Source organism: Thunnus thynnus, chromosome 15 (genome assembly GCF_963924715.1).
Source record: "Thunnus thynnus chromosome 15, fThuThy2.1, whole genome shotgun sequence".
In the NCBI taxonomy this organism is placed as follows: Eukaryota; Metazoa; Chordata; class Actinopteri; order Scombriformes; family Scombridae; genus Thunnus; species Thunnus thynnus.
The window spans coordinates 29,808,954-29,828,885 of NC_089531.1; the positions used below are offsets into that span (position 1 = coordinate 29,808,954).

Below are 19,932 nucleotides of genomic sequence, written 5' to 3' on the forward strand. Positions count from 1 at the left end.
ACTTTTGTGTTTTTGTGTTGAGCAATTTTGAGGATATCAGATCATTAAAATAAAACCTTAACATGGGAATTGACAGTGGGGAAAATACTTCCGGATGGCGGGTCCTCCTACCCTCGGTTCTCCAATGGGACTGATGCTCAAAGTGTCTTATAGTTCTTTGGGCAGGTTAACACTGGAGTCAATGGATGGCCAGAGCAGCTGCTCTGGGGATCTAAAAGTGCCACTTATGGGTTTACATCGGAGTTAGTTGAAAGCCTGGTGCATCTCTATACAGACGCTGAAGGGTACCTTGTGCATCTGTATGAGATGCTGAGGGGCCTGACAAAGCATCAGTATTTGATGACCTGGGAATAAGAATGGGTTGTAACGTCATGGAGGCAATAGAGGAAAAGTCAGGGGATGAGGAAAACTATTAGGATTCATCCTCTAGCAACCATGAATGTACAAAGTTTCTTGACAATACATCCAATAGTTTTCAAGATATGTCAGTCTGAACCAAAGTGATGGACTGACTGCCATCGACATGGCTTGAGCCATGAAACTCGTGGATAAAAACACATCACTGAGTCACACTTTTGCACCGGGTGACATGTTCTTTTATTACCATGAACACACACTATAGTTTATTTTGACTCAATCCCACAAACACCACCCTGCTGCTATAGATACTCACTAGAGAAGCAAATGAGTATCCTCCTGTTTGAGTAATGTTTCCCAAAAAGTATTGAAAAAACTGAAAAAAACGAAACTATATATTGGTGAGCTGTTTTTAAAGATCCCGTCCAGACATGTATTAAGACATAAAAAACTCTGCTTGGAACAATAATGTGTGTTTGATATGGTTTTTCCACAAAAAAAGTATAATTAAAATCCTTAAAAGTGCCTCTATTCCTCCTCCCTCATTTAAAATTCCAGAATCTCCTACTTCACTGTAAAGTCTATTCTCAGTGTATGTGCACTGGAGGCTTCAAGTTTTCACATCACACATGCATCCAGGTAAGTTGCATACTGGACCAGGCATGACTCAAAACTAGTTTTGACGTCACAAATGCTGCTCGTATGTCCTTAAAATCAGATTTTGAGCCTTGTATTTATTTTGTCTACAGTAGAATTGTAAAAAAAATATATATGGAAAAGTTTTAATGTAAACATGAAAATCAAAACCTGAGCTTCCATCAGGGGGCCAAATATTTCCGTTGGACGACCACTATTTGACTTATTTCACTGCCATACATACTGTTCCCAAGGTCAAAGACTGTCTTTGTGGCATATTGTGCCTTAGCAAGTCTGAAAAGCAGAAAACACAGATTACATTTTTATGAATCAGATTATAGACAGTGATTTGATTCAAATCTAAATATGTATTATTATTTTATTATTTGTTATTAGTGTGTCTCAGTATGGACATTCTTGGATATGTGTGGTGCAACACAGGAGATTTACAAATTTCATAAGAAACAGTGTGCATATAACAACACTGAATGAAAAGCATATTTTAATTCAACTCTGCAAGCATTACAAACCTGACAATATATCGTATATCTGAAAAACAACATGACTCACTTTCACCTGGACACTGGCATCAGTAGTTTCAATAAAAGAAGGCTTATTAACATCAACAGAACTGTGAGTTCACTGTTTGAGTGGAGTTTCAGTGCTTCGGCTGGACTGAGTCATCCGGCTCCAGCTGCAGCCAAAAGCACCAAGCTGAGCTCTCATTCCAGTCAAACACCTTCACTCACTTCAGCTGTTGTACCGTAACACAGGATGTAATTAACTCTGCATATCCTGCTGTGACTAACAAGCTGTGGAGTCAGGTGGCTTGTTTTCACTCTGAGTGCATATGAACACCAAAGGGACCGAGGTCCAGGAATCACTGTTCACCAAAGAAAATTATACAACAAAGTATTCCATGGCTTCCTACTGAGGCAATTGAAGGAGACTATTTTTTTCTGCCTGGGTGCAGCCTGGAGATCATAAAGGATTTACTCCTCTACTGCAGACAATGATGAAGTAATAAACGGCCCAGCCACACACATATTCCTCTTTACTAAAACTGCATACTTTATTACAAAACTTCCAGTTATTTAGTTAATTAAAAGTGCCTTCAGTCACAGAAACAACATCACTGGGATGCAACTGCAGAATGTGGAATAGATCAATGGATAGTTGACTTGCTTGACTTTGGTCCGAATCAGTGGATGCGTTGGTAAACTTGGTGTGTTTTCCCATTGGTTCAGCTTCTTTTCACACAGAGAAAATCCAAATGAACCAAAATGCATCACTACAAGCAAAGTGAGAACGTTCACTCCTGAAGAAGGACACAACATACTATGTTTCGCCAGTCCAGGTTGGATCATTCTCCGGCTAATTTTTAGCAACTTTTAAATTCGCTCATCCGCAATCCAGCATGCAGAGCACACCTGGCTACGGGAGCCATTTTGCTCAAACTCACAGGGTACACCTAGTAGTTGGGTCAGATCGAGGTTGGATCACGTTCCCACCACAAATGAACCTCTCCAGAGTTTGTTTGGGACCGGACCAAGACCACCTCCTCTAAAGGGTCTCACTACGGTTGTTTTGGTCAGCACCCGAGTACAATTACTGTGTTCAGACCTGCCCAAATGAATCGCACCAAGAGGGAAAACGAACCAGAGTTCGATTCAACTGGACTAAAAAGCGCAGGTGTGAAAACACCCTCAGTGAAAATAATCTCAGCCCAAAGAACCTCAAAGTTTTGCACTCCAGTCTTTAGGGTGTGCCAACAGAGATCTTAAGGCGTTGAATGGTTTGTGATAAGTGCTGACTCCTTGTAACTTGAAGACCCTGGTTAGATGTTCTGACAGTCCAGTCACATAAGAGAGTTCCACTGGGATGCTTCTGGTGGTCCCTGTTGAGTTATCAGTGTGTACAGTATATTGGTCACAAGTCGAGGTGGGATTCTGATCATCCACTCCTGGCCCAGAGTGCCTTCACATGCTGTACCTCCCTCTGTCTAATTGCCTCCTCACTAATAAGATACTCTGTTGTCACAGGTGGTTAGAGTTCAGATTGACTATGTGACCCAACATGTAAATTTGCTGAAGACCATGAGATATGGTTGAAAGTTCTGAAAGCTAGTAGTGGGCTTTTGAGCTTAGATCATTTTGTTATATATACGGAGATATTTTAATGTTGCTGATTATAAATTTCCTCTTCTACCTACAACAAACACGTGCAGACCCAAAGACACAATGAATTCAACTTACTAAGTACTGTTTGTTTATCCATAGCCTGATATACTGTATCGTATTTCTCTGTGTCAGTTCCATTGCTGTCCATAAATTATTAAAAGCACATCACTGAGCCATGCTTTTGCTCCTTCATAGTTTATTGAGTTTTCAAAGTGAGAAATGTTCATCCTGTAGGAAGCATGATTGTGCTAAACTTTAATGGCAATTTGCCCATTTGATATGTTATTTCTTGAATACTGTATGAGTGGGAAACATCAGGAATCATTCTCTGTGGACCATGAATAATCACAGCAAATTACATAGATAATCTAGCTAGTTTTCAAGATATAGTGTCATGGATTGAAATTTGATTTGATGGTGAGGAAAGGTCAGAGGTCACTAAAATCACTATCTATAATCATCTTGGGATGTACAGTATGTCCACACTAAACTGCATTGCAATTTATCCAGTAGTTGTCAAGATTTTCCTGCCCTGGATCAAGCTGTTAGATGGATTCATGATGTAGTAGTCATTTTTGTGTTTTGAACCTTTGTACAAAAGGAGGATTCTGCCCAAGACTCAGGGACAGAGTTAAGAGAGGCCAGTGTCTATGAGAGGAACAATTGAGGTAAATAAAATGCGACAAGACGAATCTGGTAATCCTGGTGGGGAAAATTGCTGATTGCAGCAAAAATCTGGTTATCGATCTACTGCATGTACACTCACTCACATGCAGTGCATGTAAACAAGTTCTTAAATAACCTGTGTAACCTGATTTCTCTGAATAAGAGTGCATGTAAACATACTAATTATTGGTGTGAACATGTCAAGGAACAGCTAATGGCTGTACAGCAAAAACATTCCAAGCAATCAACTGACAGTAAAAAAAAAAAAAAATGATGGTGATTCACTACACAGGTTAAACATTATGTCAAGCACATATGAGTGCTGCTATGCCAGCTTGATGTACTGTACGTCATTCAGCAGGCATCATGTCATGTGTCTGGGCATGGCAGCTAATAGTCTGTAGTCAGTATAGAGGTGTCATGTAATGTTTGTGGCAGCAGAGCAGAGACAAATAACATGTAATGATGTGGTTATTGTAGCAGGGCAGCAGTCTGCTGATGCACATAACAAGGACTCGCTGCTTTCATACTTATCTAAATCCTACAATTCCTTCTCTATTTTTATGACAGTAATTGCAACCATGTCAATGGTGGAAGTGTTTTCTTACATCAAAGTAGCAATGTCACAGTGTAAAATACTACAATACAAACCGAAGGCTTGTGTTCATATTTTTACTTAAAGAACCTGAAAACACATTTTAACTTATTCTGTATTTTTAACTTATTTTTTTATCCTACTCAACATTTTTCTCGTTGTATAATTGTAATTTTAATGTAAATGTAATTGGATAATGATGATAACCTGAACCTTGAACATCAGTGTGAAAATTAATTCTTGACCATGGAAACAGTAGGTTTCTGAGTTTCCATCATGTGAGAAAGATCAGTGGTGAGAACCCTCCTACACAGAGCACCACATCTTGTCAGTGAGGGGGAGGACAGAGAGAGGGAGTTGTAGCAATTCAATGTGGCACTCCGGGCCGACAGTTACAAGGAGTGGATTATGAGAATCCCACTTTAATGTAAGACCAGCTCAGACACTGATAACTCAACAAGGACCCCCCAGAAGCATCCCAGAAGCATTAGAAAATCTAACCAGAGGAACCCTCCTTCCACTACAAAGGAAGACTGGAGTGGTGTATGACATCATTATGACATCACATGTGACAACTGTAGGAAGCACATTGATGAAACAGCAAGGACCCTGAAATTGAATAAACAGCAGAAACAGACATCAGCTGTCTGTGAACACCAGCCAAAAACTACTCACAGCCTCTATTCTGGTCAGCATCCACTGGGCCCCCGCCCAGTGGATGCTGACCAGTCATTGACCAGGAGTCAGAGGAGAAAGGTCCTGGAGGACATTCACATCCAAGACCAGTACACAGGTACTGACACTGGTCTTAAGCACTGACATCACTATGGTGGTGTGCAGTGTCAAAATCCTTTTGTAGTGGGATTACAACATCATGTCCTGACAGCAAAAGCCCCCTCTGGGGAACAAGTCAGCAAACTCTATGTTTCAGGGAGATTTCAAACCTGTGCTGTTTACAACCACATAGAGACCCTGTGGAGGAAGTGGTCTTGGTCTGGTCACAAACAAATTCTGGAACGATTTGTTTATGGTGGGAATGTGAGCCAACTTTTATCTGACCTGACATACTCTTCAAGTTTGAGCTGAACAGCTCCTGTAACCAGGTGAGCTTTGCATGCTGAGATGCAAATGAATGAAATCAGCAGTTGTTAGCAGCTGGGTGGAGAATTCATTTTGGTCCTGTCTGTACTAACAATGAAATACGTTGTTGTCTTGATATTTGGGCAGCTACATTCTTGCTCCTGCTCCAGACCCATCTGACCAATAAATGGAGTGAATGTTCGTAAGTGGCTTTTAGTGATGCATTGTGGTTCACTTGAACTGTTTGTTGTGAAAAGAAACCAAACCAAGGGGAAACACAACATTTACCAACACATGCACTGATTCAGACCAAAGCAAACCAACTAAAGGTTTGAAACGCCCTTAAAGCGAGACTGTTATTTTCGCTGAACAGTGGCAACAGCTATGTAGCATTATTTGCTAAAAGCTAGCATTGCCCAATCTGCCCCAAATTTCTCATGCTTGATAAAAGTCCAAGCCTGAACACATCTATATGTCAATATTGAGTCATGGTCACATCACCACCTACTGACAACAGGAAATCAGCCTTATGTGACAAGCATCATCCAATTTACATGAAATTTACATGGTGATGATATACAGCAACATGATGTATAATTAGTGGGTGTGTGGCCACACTCCCTGTGGCCACATAGTGGCCACAGGGAGTGATAGTTATCTCTTACATGAAATGTCCAATATTCATAAAAATGTATATCCATGTCAGTTGCCCTCTGGTAAATGTATTGCTGCATTAAAGCTGGAGTGCAGGACTTTTGTCTCCCCCTTCTGGCAGTGAGAGTAATTACAAAAACACTGTCAATACATGCTTATGTCATAGGCTACACTGTAGCCTAGTGCTTACTCCACTCAGCCGGCGTAAGTCTCTGGGTGCTCATCACAGATAGTGCTGTGATAGGCTTAATCAGCATTGTGTGAACTCATTTGGCAAGGGCTTCAATGTAACAGACGTTCATTTATATGTAAAAGTTCTGCACTCCAGGTTTAATATTTCACTTATGTAGAATTGCCTATGGGCAACAGGAAGTGAAGCCTAAATGACATAGTTCATCAAATGTATACACAATTTCCAATAGGTCATCTCCAGCACCACGTACTGCACAGGAGAAATAATATTTCACCCATTCACTCAGTGTCTGATTATCATGTCAATTCAGAGCTATGTCAACCGACCTCCAGTGGCAATACCATGGCTGCCGCTGCCTCAGACACGTGTGAGGTGCGAGGGCCCGTTCATTGCTGCTTGAAGCTTTAATTCTTCTTATGTTTTCTTAAGTGACTCACTACCGCCACCCACTGCTATGGAGTGTGTCATTGGTTTCTCTGCTTTTACATCAGAACTTTGATTACAAGGGTCCGACAAGGTTTGTACCTGACCAATTTAGAAAAAGTAGGATTTAGCGGCCAAAATAAAAGAATGGATTGGTTATTTTTATTGCTTAGAAATCCAACTTTTGTTTTTTATGAGAAATAATTTACTTTTGGCATTTTTAAAAGTGACATAGTTTCACTTTAAATACCATCTCAAGTCATTTTATTGATGCTTACTTGACCCAATTTATACAAAATCTTTTTATAGTTTTTGTATAGGGCTATATAAATATTTTATTTAATTATTTACAGCTTAAAGGCATGAGCATTGCGGCTATTTCAGTAACTGTCCTATTATGTTTAAACTCATTCAACATGGAACTTTTCCATATTGGAAACCTACAGCAGGTGTGAAAGCCAAAAAGCAATAACAGAAAGATATAGCCAGCAATGTTACAGAGTCCAAGTCTGAAAAGCATTCTGGATTATCCATATCAACCAACAACAGACATTTCATAAAGACTAACTCTGTCATCATGGTTCCAGGTTTTGTGTTTCTCTTGCAGCGCTGGGTTCTGCATCTTAATGTGCTGTTCCTGGAAACAAATGGTTGGTGAACATCAGCCCTGCCATCAACGCAGCTTTGTGAGGCAGTTCTTCCTGACGCTGTCACAGTCGTTTTATGGTATTTAAGGACAGCGCTGTTATGTGTCTGTCTGTCTGTTCCTGCCTCTGAGCTTCCACAGGCCACTGCTGTCCTGCAGTTTGTCAGTGTTTGGCACATGTCATCCTCATTTTCCACGCTCACCTCCTCTGCCACATTAAATCATTTCTCGGATTCTGTGAGCAACATTCCTGAAATTCAACCCAGACTGTTTGTCCTCTGTGGAGTTACAGCTTTAAATACTCATATGTTATGGTGTCAGAGGCATTCTGAAGCTGGCACATGCTGCTAATTGGAATTAAATCCCTAAATGACAGGACATAGTTGCTGTTAGTTAAAACCTATGTTGGTTGGCATTTTGTCCACACCCACCCATATGAACTCATGATGTGACTAAGGAGGCTGTCTCTGGGAGAAGACCTTTTGAATATTTTCACCTCTCAGAGCAGAGTGGCATGGCTCTGGTTTCTCCGGCTACACCCACTGGGCTGGTATTTAAGCCAGTTTCTCCTCCCAGGCCTCATCAGTCTGCTGCAAGGAGAACAACAAGACCAAGCCTCCTGTCACAGGAACCAGCACTACTGAGTGGACTGCAGCCTGACGAGAAACATGTCTGTGGAAACTTCAGTCACATTCTCTCTTCTTCTGCTTATGATCTCATCGGTAAGTTTTATTTTAACAAACAAATGTTCTGTATTAATGAAGTCATAATAGTTTGTGATATTGTGCTGCTTTGGAAATATGCAACAGATTGTGCATTTTAGTCACATACACACAACAGAAAGATCTGCTAAACCTGGGCAGTCACAGTCTAACCTTCAGCTAATACTCAAAAATATTTTTCCTCACTATTTCCCATCTGCCGCTGTCATGTTTTCCGCCAAACCTGCTCCCTGTCTGGTGCTGTCTGACTACAGTGGGAAGAAAACAAAACATGGAAAATGTTCACGTTCCATGTGATTACAGTCTGGTGTCGCCATCTTGTGGCATTCTGCAGAATCACTAAACCAGAGCAAAACAACAACAGCCTGACTGATGAAGGCATCAGTATCTATGCTATAACAAAGTATCTGCTCTCTATGCAGAGTGTATTCTCATGTAACCTCTCACATTATATGTGGCAAATACATTGATATTGATACTTATTTCACTTTTTATGGTGCATTGTAAATATTACACTTGCCATCAGTAAGTGTTTTGCTTTGTTTTCATATGTTTTCCTTATTGAGCTCTGGTGCAGAGCCAGCCAAAATCACTGTGGGGCCCACGGGCAGAACTGTATTTGCTCCCCAGGGTCAAGCCCCCATATTACAAATGTATTCACATGACTGCATGGAGTCATGGGGGGCACCCAACAATGATGCTGGTCAGAGGTGAAACAGACCTGAAACTTTCAAGCGGGCAGAGGGCAGTGAAAAACTGCTTTAGCCTGGTGTTAAGTTACTCTCCAATCATAGAAGTGATGAAAACTGTGAGGAGGTGCAGGCTGATTCAGCCATACCATATAAATGGCAGTTCAGAACATGATCATATGGGTTGTTCTGGAAGGTTAGAGAAAGTCCATGATTATGGTTTAATAATGACTTTGTTTTTTTTAAATATTTTTGGGAGGGTTGTATTTATGCCTTTATTTTGTGGCAAGATAACAGGAAACAAGGGGGGAGAGAGATGGGGGGCAACAGAGTTCCACTGCCAGATTATGGTTAAGGTTATGTGGCATGCGTCTTAATTTGTTGGCTCCTGGGGCATGCTGAAAAACTATGTTCAAACTGCATTATTTGATCATTTGCCCACTTGGGGGCAGCACAACAAGCTGTACGCATGGTGTTTGTTAACATTGTGACATGTTATCGCCTCATCAAGTTGTTAGTGTGTTAGCAGACAGCTGCCTATTTATACATCAGACACAGAACAACATTAGCACTCATTTGGGGTCGTGTTTGTGAACTCCTCAAAAAGAAAAAAATCTGGCTCTTTAGCTGCTAAATGCTCCACTATGTTCACCAGCTACTCTCTTAACTGTGTGTGTCTGCTGTCTGGTGCTGGGCAGATAGTGTACAGTGGGTTTATCAGAGCTTTTTCACTGAAAACAGCTGCCTGCCATTGCCTGAAACCAGCTTGATGAGAGCAGTGAGAACTTAACAGTAAATATGTGGGCTGTAAATCTAAAACAATGAGCGGATTCTAAAAATCTCAGTAGAGCTGAGGTGAACTGCAGAGTTACAAACAATCATTTGATCCATTAGTGCAGCTTTAAGGTTAGAAATACATTGTGGTTGTGGTTAAAAACTGATAGCATAGCATTTGTCCAGGAAGAGTACCTTTGCATTGGCTGATTAGCATGTTGCTAAATGCTTATAGTCACTGGCTCATTCATCAGCTGCTCGGCTACCAGCTGACTAGTAACATCCAATCATATTCACACAGGTGTACAGGGTATACCATAACCTGACCCTTATAGTCTGCTAATAAACCCATGCTATCAGGTTTGCTGCCACAGCTCCTACCACCACCCCAACTTCCTCCTTAACTCCTTTATTTTTGATATTCATGATTTAACTACCATCTGTTGTTCATGTATTTTTATTAAGGGGGGTTTGTTCTCCTAAACCTAAGTGTCTCTGACTGAACTTGGATAAAGTGAGGGAAAGATTGTGAATCATAGCAGATAGGATGCAAACCAAAGTCTCTGGCATCAAAGTCAGATATCACCCATTTCTAAGAGATTGTGAAGCACAATAACAGCATCTCACTACTTTCACCTTTGCTTTTCAGAGACTGCAGTTATTATTTGCACAGCCCAAATGGTTAAGCAAAAGTCAATTCAAGCGTTTGAACAAATGACTAATGCTGTTGATTTTCTGGTGAGGACAGTCTGGTACATTGTGGTCATAGCAGCCTCTGGTGTCAATCAACATTTGACAAATTTTGCTCTCTTATTATATATACCTGATCCTGATGCAACTTCTTTTATGTAATTTGAATGTGTGATGTGTGTTTGTTGCAGACAGTGGCCCAGGACTGCTCCCAGTCCTGTGCCTGCCCTGCAGACCCCCCACCCTGCCCGGTGGGGACCAGCCTGGTCCTGGATGGCTGTGGCTGCTGTAAGGTGTGTGCTAGGCAGCTGGGGGAGCCCTGCTCCCTGCTGGAGCCCTGCGACCACCACAAGGAGCTCTATTGTGACTACGCACTGCTGAGTGACACTGAGACTGGCATTTGCATAGGTAACACATCCTCCTTGAAACACACAGTACCGCTGTGTCAGTTTACATACAAAAGCAACGTCTTTATTCATCTTTATACCAGTGAAACATTCACATTCAAAAAGTGATTTCTCATAATACTAATGTAATTTAGATGGTCCAGATGATATGAAACTGCAGAGCACAGGAGTGCAATAGAGAAAAAGAGACTTAAAAGGCCATCCTCATACAGGCCACAATAATCCTATACATGCTCCACTAATGTCATTTACTTTATTCGCTAATATTCACTTTTCTATTTTTAGCATACCTTTGATCTTTTATTTATTCTTAGTTTTCCTGACATGATTTTAAGTTCTCTATATCACTGATATGATAATAAGAAGGAAAGGTGTCAAGGTATGATATGTGTAATTTCATACCTGAACAACAAAGTAGCTCATGTCATTGCTTTTCAACTGAACATGTGCTGATCTCTGTATAAAACAGTTTCAACTACAGTAAATGTACCAGTCTTGAATTAAAACTATACACAATAAATCTTTTTTTACATGGTACTTATAATCATACAGGCTTATGTTGGCAAGTGATGTTAATACAGGTGATTTTTCTAATAAAACACATATTGTGTGTAAAAATGGACTTACTAGACAGTTAAACATGATCAGTGACAGTAATACTCCATAGTGTGGTATGTGATACATGCTTTTTGAATCTTTGGATAATTGTAATTTTACTGGCACACATTCCGTCACAGACCTGCAAATGATGTTTACTGTTTTATTAACCATAAGCACCGATTTTCCCTAACCTGCCATATAGATTGTATATACTCACTTCAGTCAGTGTCAGTTGGGGCTGAACTGCTACCATATATACTCTCCTAACTTTAAATGCTATGCACACATACTGAAGAAAGTGAGAATTTTAAAAACATTTGCATCAACATAACTTGGGGTTTTGCAGAATTATCTACTACTGACTTACTTGTCCACAAGTTTTATTTTATTTTATCAAATAATTAAATTATTTACCCGGAAAGAAGATGAAAAGATAAACAGCCAATTTTAAATAATTGAGCTAACTGTATTATTTATGTATACCTTCTGTATACTGTACTTTTACTCTTCAGATAGCAGCCTGTTCTGTATTTTCTCATTAAAAATCAGTCAGAGTGTATTATGCCGGCTGTGTGTCTACAGCTCAGGAGGGTCAGACGTGTGATCTGGGTGGAGTGATCTACCGCAGTGGAGAGTCCTTTCAGCCCAGCTGTAAGCACCACTGCGTGTGTATGAATGGAGAGATCGGCTGTGTGCCCACATGTGCCAGTGATGTCTGGCTGCCCTCCCCTGACTGCCCGTACCCACGACGCATCCACATCCCTGGAAAATGCTGTGAGGAGTGGGTGTGTGACCAGACACCTCAGGACCACCACTACCAGTCAGTGATGGCCGGTCAGTGTCATCTGTGTCACATCAACATCTTCTTTGATTCTACTTAGATTTTGTTTTCCTTCAGATTAAATCATCACCATTAGAGTGCCAGCCTTTATTGTTGGACTGTTTGATTGCATTTTGATCATATGTACCCTTGAATACTTTATATTATACTCATACTCATACTTTATTACTTATGGTACTTTTGGTCAGGAATCACTGAATCTGTCTGGATACAAAAAATATTTGTTTTTTGTTGGATATGTATATGATTCAGTTAATGGCCAGTTAATGGACACTTGATGACATCACCTTGGGCTGTAGGAAACTGCGATTGGCATTTTTCACTGTTACATGGTGTTTTACAAATCAAACAATCAAATCATTGAGAAAATAATCTGCAGATGAATCTATAATGAAAATAATTGTTGCAGCCCTAAATCTGAGGTGTTTGCAACAAGACTTATTATTTGTTTTTACCAGACATTGCGGTTAGCAAGCTTTTTAGATAAAATCTATAAGATTAAATCATATCAGAGCAGAAAACATTCAGCCCTTATCTAAAGTGGTTCAGAAATTAACCTTCTCTATTCAGCTTTTAAGATTACAGCAGAAATGATTAGCCAATTAATAGATGAGTTTATTATCAGAAAATGAAGTCCTTTAACTTATTTTCCAAGCAAAAAAATTAAAAAATGATCTAGTGCCAGTTCCTCTAATGTGAAGATTTTCTGCTTGGGTTTTGGACTGTTGCTCGAACAAAACAAGACATTTGAGGATGTCACCTGAGGCTTATAATTGGCATTTTCACAGTATTTTATCCTAAATGATTAACTATTGAAACAAGAAAGCAACTGTCAGATTAATAGATGATGTAAAGAGTGAGTGAAAATAATCATTATTGTTGCTTACTAACTGACATGTATTCACTGTATGAAAATAGAATTTATCAGCAACAAATGTAAAGCCACCTTTATCACTTATCAAAAAGAAAACACTTAAAGCCAGAGAAAAACATTGTAGTATATGAACATATGACAGGTAATATAACAGGTATAATGCTAGAATATCAGGACCCCAAATCACCCGATGTGTGTAGATAGCAATTATTTTTTATTCTATATTTCTCTCATTTGTTTTGCAAATCTGGATGTTTAATCTGCATGTTAAAGTTTCTCTAATACGACCCTCCACTCCATACAGGAGCTTCTCAGATTCACCCCTTGCCCTCTTCAAATCCTGTCTCGGTCTTCAAACAAGTGTCCCCACATGAGCCAGTAGCAGAGAGTCCCAGAGATAACTGCATAGTCCAGACTACAGAGTGGAGTGAGTGCTCAGCCACTTGCGGCATGGCCGTCTCGTCCCGCATCACCAACGACAACCAGCACTGCCAGCTGGAGAGGCAGACCAGAATCTGCATGGTCCGACCCTGCAACATCCAGCAGGACAAAGATATCAAGGTCAGTGGACTTCTCTACAGCTAAATATTTATGAAATATTTCACATCAGCTGTTGCCCAGGTGCCTCTTCAACAAGGTCCCGAACCCTATACCTGCTCCAAAGCAGCTGATCAGTAGTCTGCTGTATTGTAGTGATGCTGTTCTGTTGTAAACCCAAAGCCAGCGGTTACTTTTCCCACTGGGTTCAGGTTCCTTGTGGAAGTTTTGGATAAATTAAAAAATGAAGTTCTATACCAAACAAGGGTTTATTCACATGTTTTGTTGAACAGAATAATATACAACTCAAACTTCATCATCTGCAAGTTAATTCATTACACATACTGCATGCTAACAGAGGAGGAACTTTATACTATGTAGAGAAATAAGTACATGTGTATTGGAGGGACTAGGGGTAGTGTGTGGTCCCCAGTTGGGGATTCCTAGCAGGTTCATAATCCTGATGGTTTGGGTCTTATTCCTGACTCTTTGTGTGCTGGCTTTTAGACAGTAGAAGCACTTTCCAGATCGCACCCACTGAAAGTCCCATTTTATTTTTAAAGGACAGGTTCACATTTTTTCAAGTCCATCTTAAAACAATAGTCAGATGCCCAAATGAACATTGAAACAACTCTGTATATATGATATATTGTTTGTAGTGTTTTAACCATGCTATGGTTCTAGGGAAGCAATGTCAGCAAGTTGGTCAGTCCTCCACTTTGGTCCAAATTGGAATGTCTCAACAAATATCGGATGCATTGATGTGAAATTTTTACAGACATTAGTGGTCCCCAGAGGATGAATCCTAATGACTTTGGTGACCCAGTGATTATTTATCTAGCACCACCATGACGTTGACATTTTTGTTTTTGAATGAAAAATCAAGACAATGGATGGACTGAATCCTATTGATTTAGTAGTTGTGTTGTGTCAGACAGCAGTATCTGAAAAATAAACACAGCTGTCACAGGACATTAATGATAAGCATCAGAATAATGAGTCATGTAGTGTTACTATATATCACTCAGCACATATATGATGCTGACACATCATTCACTGATCATCATCTCTGTCCCACAGAAGGGAAAGAAATGTGTCCGGACACCAAAGGCCCAGCGGGGGATGCGCTTCGAGCTGTCGGGCTGCTCTAGCACCAGGCTATACAAACCAAAGTTCTGTGGCGTCTGCACTGATAACCGCTGCTGTACGCCTCACACTACCATCACTGCAGAGGTGGAGTTCCGCTGTCCGGAGGGAGACGTCTTCAGGAAGAAGATGATGTTCATCAAGACGTGCTCCTGCCATTATGACTGTCCACGAGATAACGACATCTTCCTGGCGTCCAACACACGGAGGATGATTGGTGACTACGACGACAACATGTGACGGGAGGATCACGCACACACACACAAACCCGAATCAGGACTTCCTGAGGACCTTCTACATTGACTGCACCATTCCCCACCACTCCCCCAACTCTACCCTCAACCCTGACCACTGCACGCCTGACCTTTCATCTAACCTAGCCTTTAAGTACAATGAATGTTCTAGTTGTATTTTTGGTTTAGAGGAAGTTGAAAAGATGAGTAGCTATCAAGCCAGACTTCATGTTGCTATGAGATGAGAAACAATTCTCACACAAACACATGAAACCGTAAAACCTGAAAGAACTCATCAGCAGCTGTCTGTTGCTTCTGCTCACAGCTAAAGCAGCCAAATTTAGAGACTGAAAGAAGAGATGAAGAGCAAGACATCTTTCCTTTCCTTTTGTTTAATATTTGTTTAGTTGATGTTAAAATGCAGCTCTAAGTCCCCATAATTTCTGACCAGTCCGCCAGTAAAGGTACACAGATGCATTTTGGTGGACAGACGCACTGACGAAGAAATGTAAGGACACATATCAGATGTTATAACACATATGTAGTTTGTTTTATCTCCAAATCAAAAGATAAACCCACCCTTGTACCTAATTTTGGTGTTAGTACCCCAGACCCAAAGAGAGCCCCAAAATCTAGTTCATTAATTATACAGAGAAATGTATCACAAAGGGGCAACAATAAATATGTGCAACAAATAATCAAAGCTCAAAGGTCCACTTTCTAGCCTTCTGTAATGTGATAGCAGGTGGTTGAACAGTATATGGGGCAAGATCATAACACCTGTCTCAGTTCAAAGATGGTCTCTGGTGTTGAATATTGTGTAAATGAAGTCCCACTCTTACATGACCCAACTGAGCAAATTTCATTTGTTGAAGAAGGGCATGAAAAGTGGCTGAAAGCTCTTAAAAGATAATAAGTGGACGTTTGAGCTTAGATTATGTTACACATATTATTTCTAAAGATCAAGAATTAATTTCCATGCTCAGCGATAAATATGTCAGACCAAAATACATTGTGGCCATGTTGCATGGGACTTTTGCATAGTATTCAACATGTTGAGCATGTGGACAGGGCTGCTTCTATAGATGCTTAACTATTTTTAAAATTCATGAGACTGACTTCCCTAACTGTCTTTCCTGACTTTCTTCAGGTCTGTATTCCAGAGATAATGGCCTTCAAACTGTTTTCATTGTGACATCCAAAATGTTTCACTTCTTCAGTTGACAAATGGTACTTCTGATTTTGTTTTTTAAGTTTGTAGTTGGGAGTCAAGAATTTAATTTGAATGTATATTTGACATGTAAATGGTTGTTATGTGGTGGTCAGAACCTCTGTACCTATAAAAATGACAGAGGTGAAAGAAAGTGGACTTTACAATGCATTACAGTATTGGCATTATGAGCATTATTTTTATCTTGAGATATTAGGATAATAGATAATGAAAAAAACATTACTGTGAGATTAAAGTCTAAAAAAATTATAGGATAACCCCAACAGAAGATAATTAAAGTAAGACTAAAACACATTGTGGCAGTAGCACAAGTAGAGAAGAGTCATAAAGTCAGTAAACTGACTCAGTAAAGTCACCTACATGGCAATATCTGTTTAAAGTTTGACAGCTGCAAGGATACTGGTGGACAAATTGAGGTACAAGTGGAAACAAATCGCCATGAAATGTTTAACTATGCGATTAGAAAATGTAATACATATTTCTGAGAGTAATGACAACACAAGAATCCTGGGGATGTGTTTTTTAATATGATATACTTTTAGTCTTTTATTTGGACATTGATGTGCCTCCTCAGACTATGGAGGTGAATTTTTGACCACTGATAAGTCATTCAGTGTCCATCATATTTCTCTATCCTGACAGTATGGTCTAAAGACCAGCAGAGGAAAGAAAAACATGTAGCATGACTAAGGAATTGCTGTTTCTTCAATTATTTACTGTTTATTTAAAAAGAAGAATGGACAAATTTGGCATTTGGCAAATATACCTTGTGTAAATACTGTAAGACTGTGTACAGTTTTGTACTATAATTTATGCAACTTGTTTAACACAGTGTTGTAGTTGTATAACTGTATCGTGTTGTTTTGGTTTTTTTCACTGTAACCACCTGACTAAGATACTGGTGAGTTCTTGTCTGTTGCACTATTGCCTCTTTTCCAATAAACAAAGTATATTTTTATAGATACACTGGATGTGCATCTTGTTCCTGTGGCTGAAAATAGAAAGTGTGGAGTTGGCTGTGCTTGTTCTTGTCAGTTATCCTGCTCCAAAAACAGCAGCTGTGAATTTTAGATGAAACAGCACAGCAGCAGACTCATGTGTTATGTAAGAATTAAAGCTGCAGGCAGTGATACAGAGGCCAGGTTCCTGTTTGGCTGTTCAGACATGCAGGAGGAAAAGCTCATTCAGTTTGTAGGGATGGATTTCATGTTTCTAACATAAACTATTCAGATTTTATACAGAATTTTAAAATACAAAAGTGGCAAATTTGCACCACCATAGTACAATATCCACTTAGCCAGTTCCTGCATTACTGCAGTTTCTGCATTATTACATAATCTGGTGGCGAACACCGCAATCACAGACTAAAACAATAGTCATATGTCAATGTGCTGGAACGTTTTACCTCAGTGCACCAGCCAGTGAATGAAACGAACAGAGGGAGCTTGTGTGTACAAGAATGGCCACTCAGTTTAAAAGCAGATTGGTGGTGGCATGGCCAGTCATTTAACACGACCATGATCCATTCTCATCAAAAATTTCACACAGGGTGGGAGATTTTGAGCAGGGAAGTTGATCTGTGAGTTATAGCCTACAATTCTAATAACAGGTGTTTATCAGTTTTGAAATATGGACCACTGAAGTACAATCTGAACTCTGGCAGTTCCAGTCTCCATCTTGTGATTCTGTGTCTAGGACTCTAGTTTTAAAACATTAATTGTCTTAGTTTATATCATGATCATTTGTTGCAAAGTTGTGTTATATCAAATTGAACAAAAACATTGGGTAAACTTTATCTAGTAGCAATATGTTATTTTGACCCAGTGTTATACACAATAAGCTTTAGCTAAAAGCTGTCACAAATGTATTGTTTCTTGTACAATGGGCATATGACATTCAGAAGATACAGAAGTTATTAACAATCAATAACCAACCATGACATGTAAGCTTAAAAAGACTAACGTAGATTATAACAAGTTTTGTTTGGGTAAATAACCCAACAGTAAAATAAAAAATAACACTAAAACTGGGTCAAAAAAAACCCTTGTCTTGAGTGGTTTTCTGGGTAACTTTAACCCATTGTGTTGGTGCTACATTGACCCAAACTGGGTAATATAGTGTATTATATATATATATATATTATACATATAAATATTCACTTTTGAGAAACTGCTACTAGAGAAGTTTTGGCATTTTTGTTTAAAAATGACTTAAATGACTGATCATTTATCAAAATTGTGCTGATTATTTTTTTTGTCAATACACTAATTGACTAATCTCTTCAGCTCTAGTGTACTACCATGTATAGTGGGGGTAAATAGAGCCCCAACAGCAAACCTTTTCCTGGGGCCCCATAGGAGGTTAATTCAGCCTTAGACGCCATCAAACATGACTGTTCTATATTCAGATATGTGGCGCTGACCTACAGTAAGGTTGACTTATCAACTCTAAACAGCATGGTTATGATATATAGGTTCATCAGTGGCTGCATAGCTGTTAGCTCTGACCACCCAGCCCAGTATCCATGGAATTAAGTCCATATTGGATAATTCCACATCTTGTAATTTGCCAACATTCAATAGTAATGCAGGAAGTTGTGTGGAAGTGAGGTGGAGGGTGTCGAGGTCTGGGTGGTGGATGGCATGTAGTACATCAGATTTTCATGTAACAAACAGGCACACATTTGCCTTTTTATTAATCGTGACCATGATCTCTCTCTGACCTTACCATACTGTAGCTGCCATGTGCAGACATGTATAAAATAACATAAAAAATGTGATTGAATGTAATCAAGGATTTTGCTAATCATCCAATATCAATGCTTCTGTATATTGGTATGTTTCATTGGTCATTTGTGGAATGTAAGTCAACATGGATTCAGTCATGGATAAAACAGAGCTCATTTGAAAAGTTTTGCACATTTTATGTGATGAAAGGGTTTTTTTCATCCAAAGAAAAATAGGTAGAATGAAACAATGTATTATTTACACTTATTTACACTATTATTTACATTTACTTACACTTACTATATTATTATTAAATAGAAATACTTCTTTGTTTTGAAATTTCAAGGTGAATTAGTGGCTTTAACTACATTTCTGCCAAATGAATTTCACATGATCAGGTATAAAGGAAATGTTTTTGCGTGTGTGTGCGTGTGTTACAGGCTAAAAGTCCCACCTAAATTACCAAGCAAAGTTGATGAGTCAATTTTTAAAATCTGCACTTCCACATCCTTAGAATGTGTGTGATGACACCCCAGATAAGACATCCTATGGTACACTAGGCACTTTCATCCACATTGTATGGGACAGTCCAAAAGTACGTCTTCTGGCGGGAAATCAAAATGTTACGTATCATACAGAAAACATCGCCTTTATTAGGTAATTTAAAGACATTTATAGAATGACTGTTTTTAGTTGGTTTGCATTTCAGTTTATGTTGCCTGAAGTTAACATGACTTCATGTCTGCTGCTGGTTTTGTTTAATTTTATGTTGATGAGGAACTAATGATGTAATTAATGTAACAACATTAGTGCCAGCAGCATCTGCCTTTTGGTTTATTTTGACATAGCAAAATAACAAATTTGATTCCATCTTACAAGGTTTTACTGTGTTTGTTTCTGTTTGTCACTCATTATGATTTATCGTACTTACTGATACTAACTTACTAATTGTGCATGAGGCCAGTTATACAGTATGGATCAATAATTATACAGATCACTTTTTTAAACAATATCCTATACACATAACAAGTG

General features: G+C 39.3%; 1 protein-coding gene across 1 annotated transcript; it reads left to right on the forward strand.

Annotated features, from left to right (window-relative positions):
- The first annotated feature begins 7,984 nt into the window (after positions 1-7,984).
- ccn2b (cellular communication network factor 2b) lies at positions 7,985-17,138 on the forward strand. Its single transcript, XM_067611703.1, has 5 exons — positions 7,985-8,152; positions 10,497-10,713; positions 11,895-12,146; positions 13,332-13,588; positions 14,645-17,138. Exons 1-5 carry the CDS (start codon positions 8,099-8,101, stop codon positions 14,948-14,950), a joined length of 1,086 nt encoding a protein of 361 aa, XP_067467804.1. The 5' UTR covers positions 7,985-8,098; the 3' UTR covers positions 14,951-17,138.
- The last annotated feature ends 2,794 nt before the right edge of the window (positions 17,139-19,932 follow it).

Coding starts and splice junctions, on each gene's coding strand:
- ccn2b (XM_067611703.1), top strand. CDS start 8,099: ATGTCTGTGGAAACTTCAGTCACATTCTCTCTTCTTCTGCTTATGATC. Junction 8,153..10,496: donor TTCTGCTTATGATCTCATCG/GTAAGTTTTATT, acceptor TGTTTGTTGCAG/ACAGTGGCCCAGGACTGCTC. Junction 12,147..13,331: donor CTACCAGTCAGTGATGGCCG/GTCAGTGTCATC, acceptor CACTCCATACAG/GAGCTTCTCAGATTCACCCC.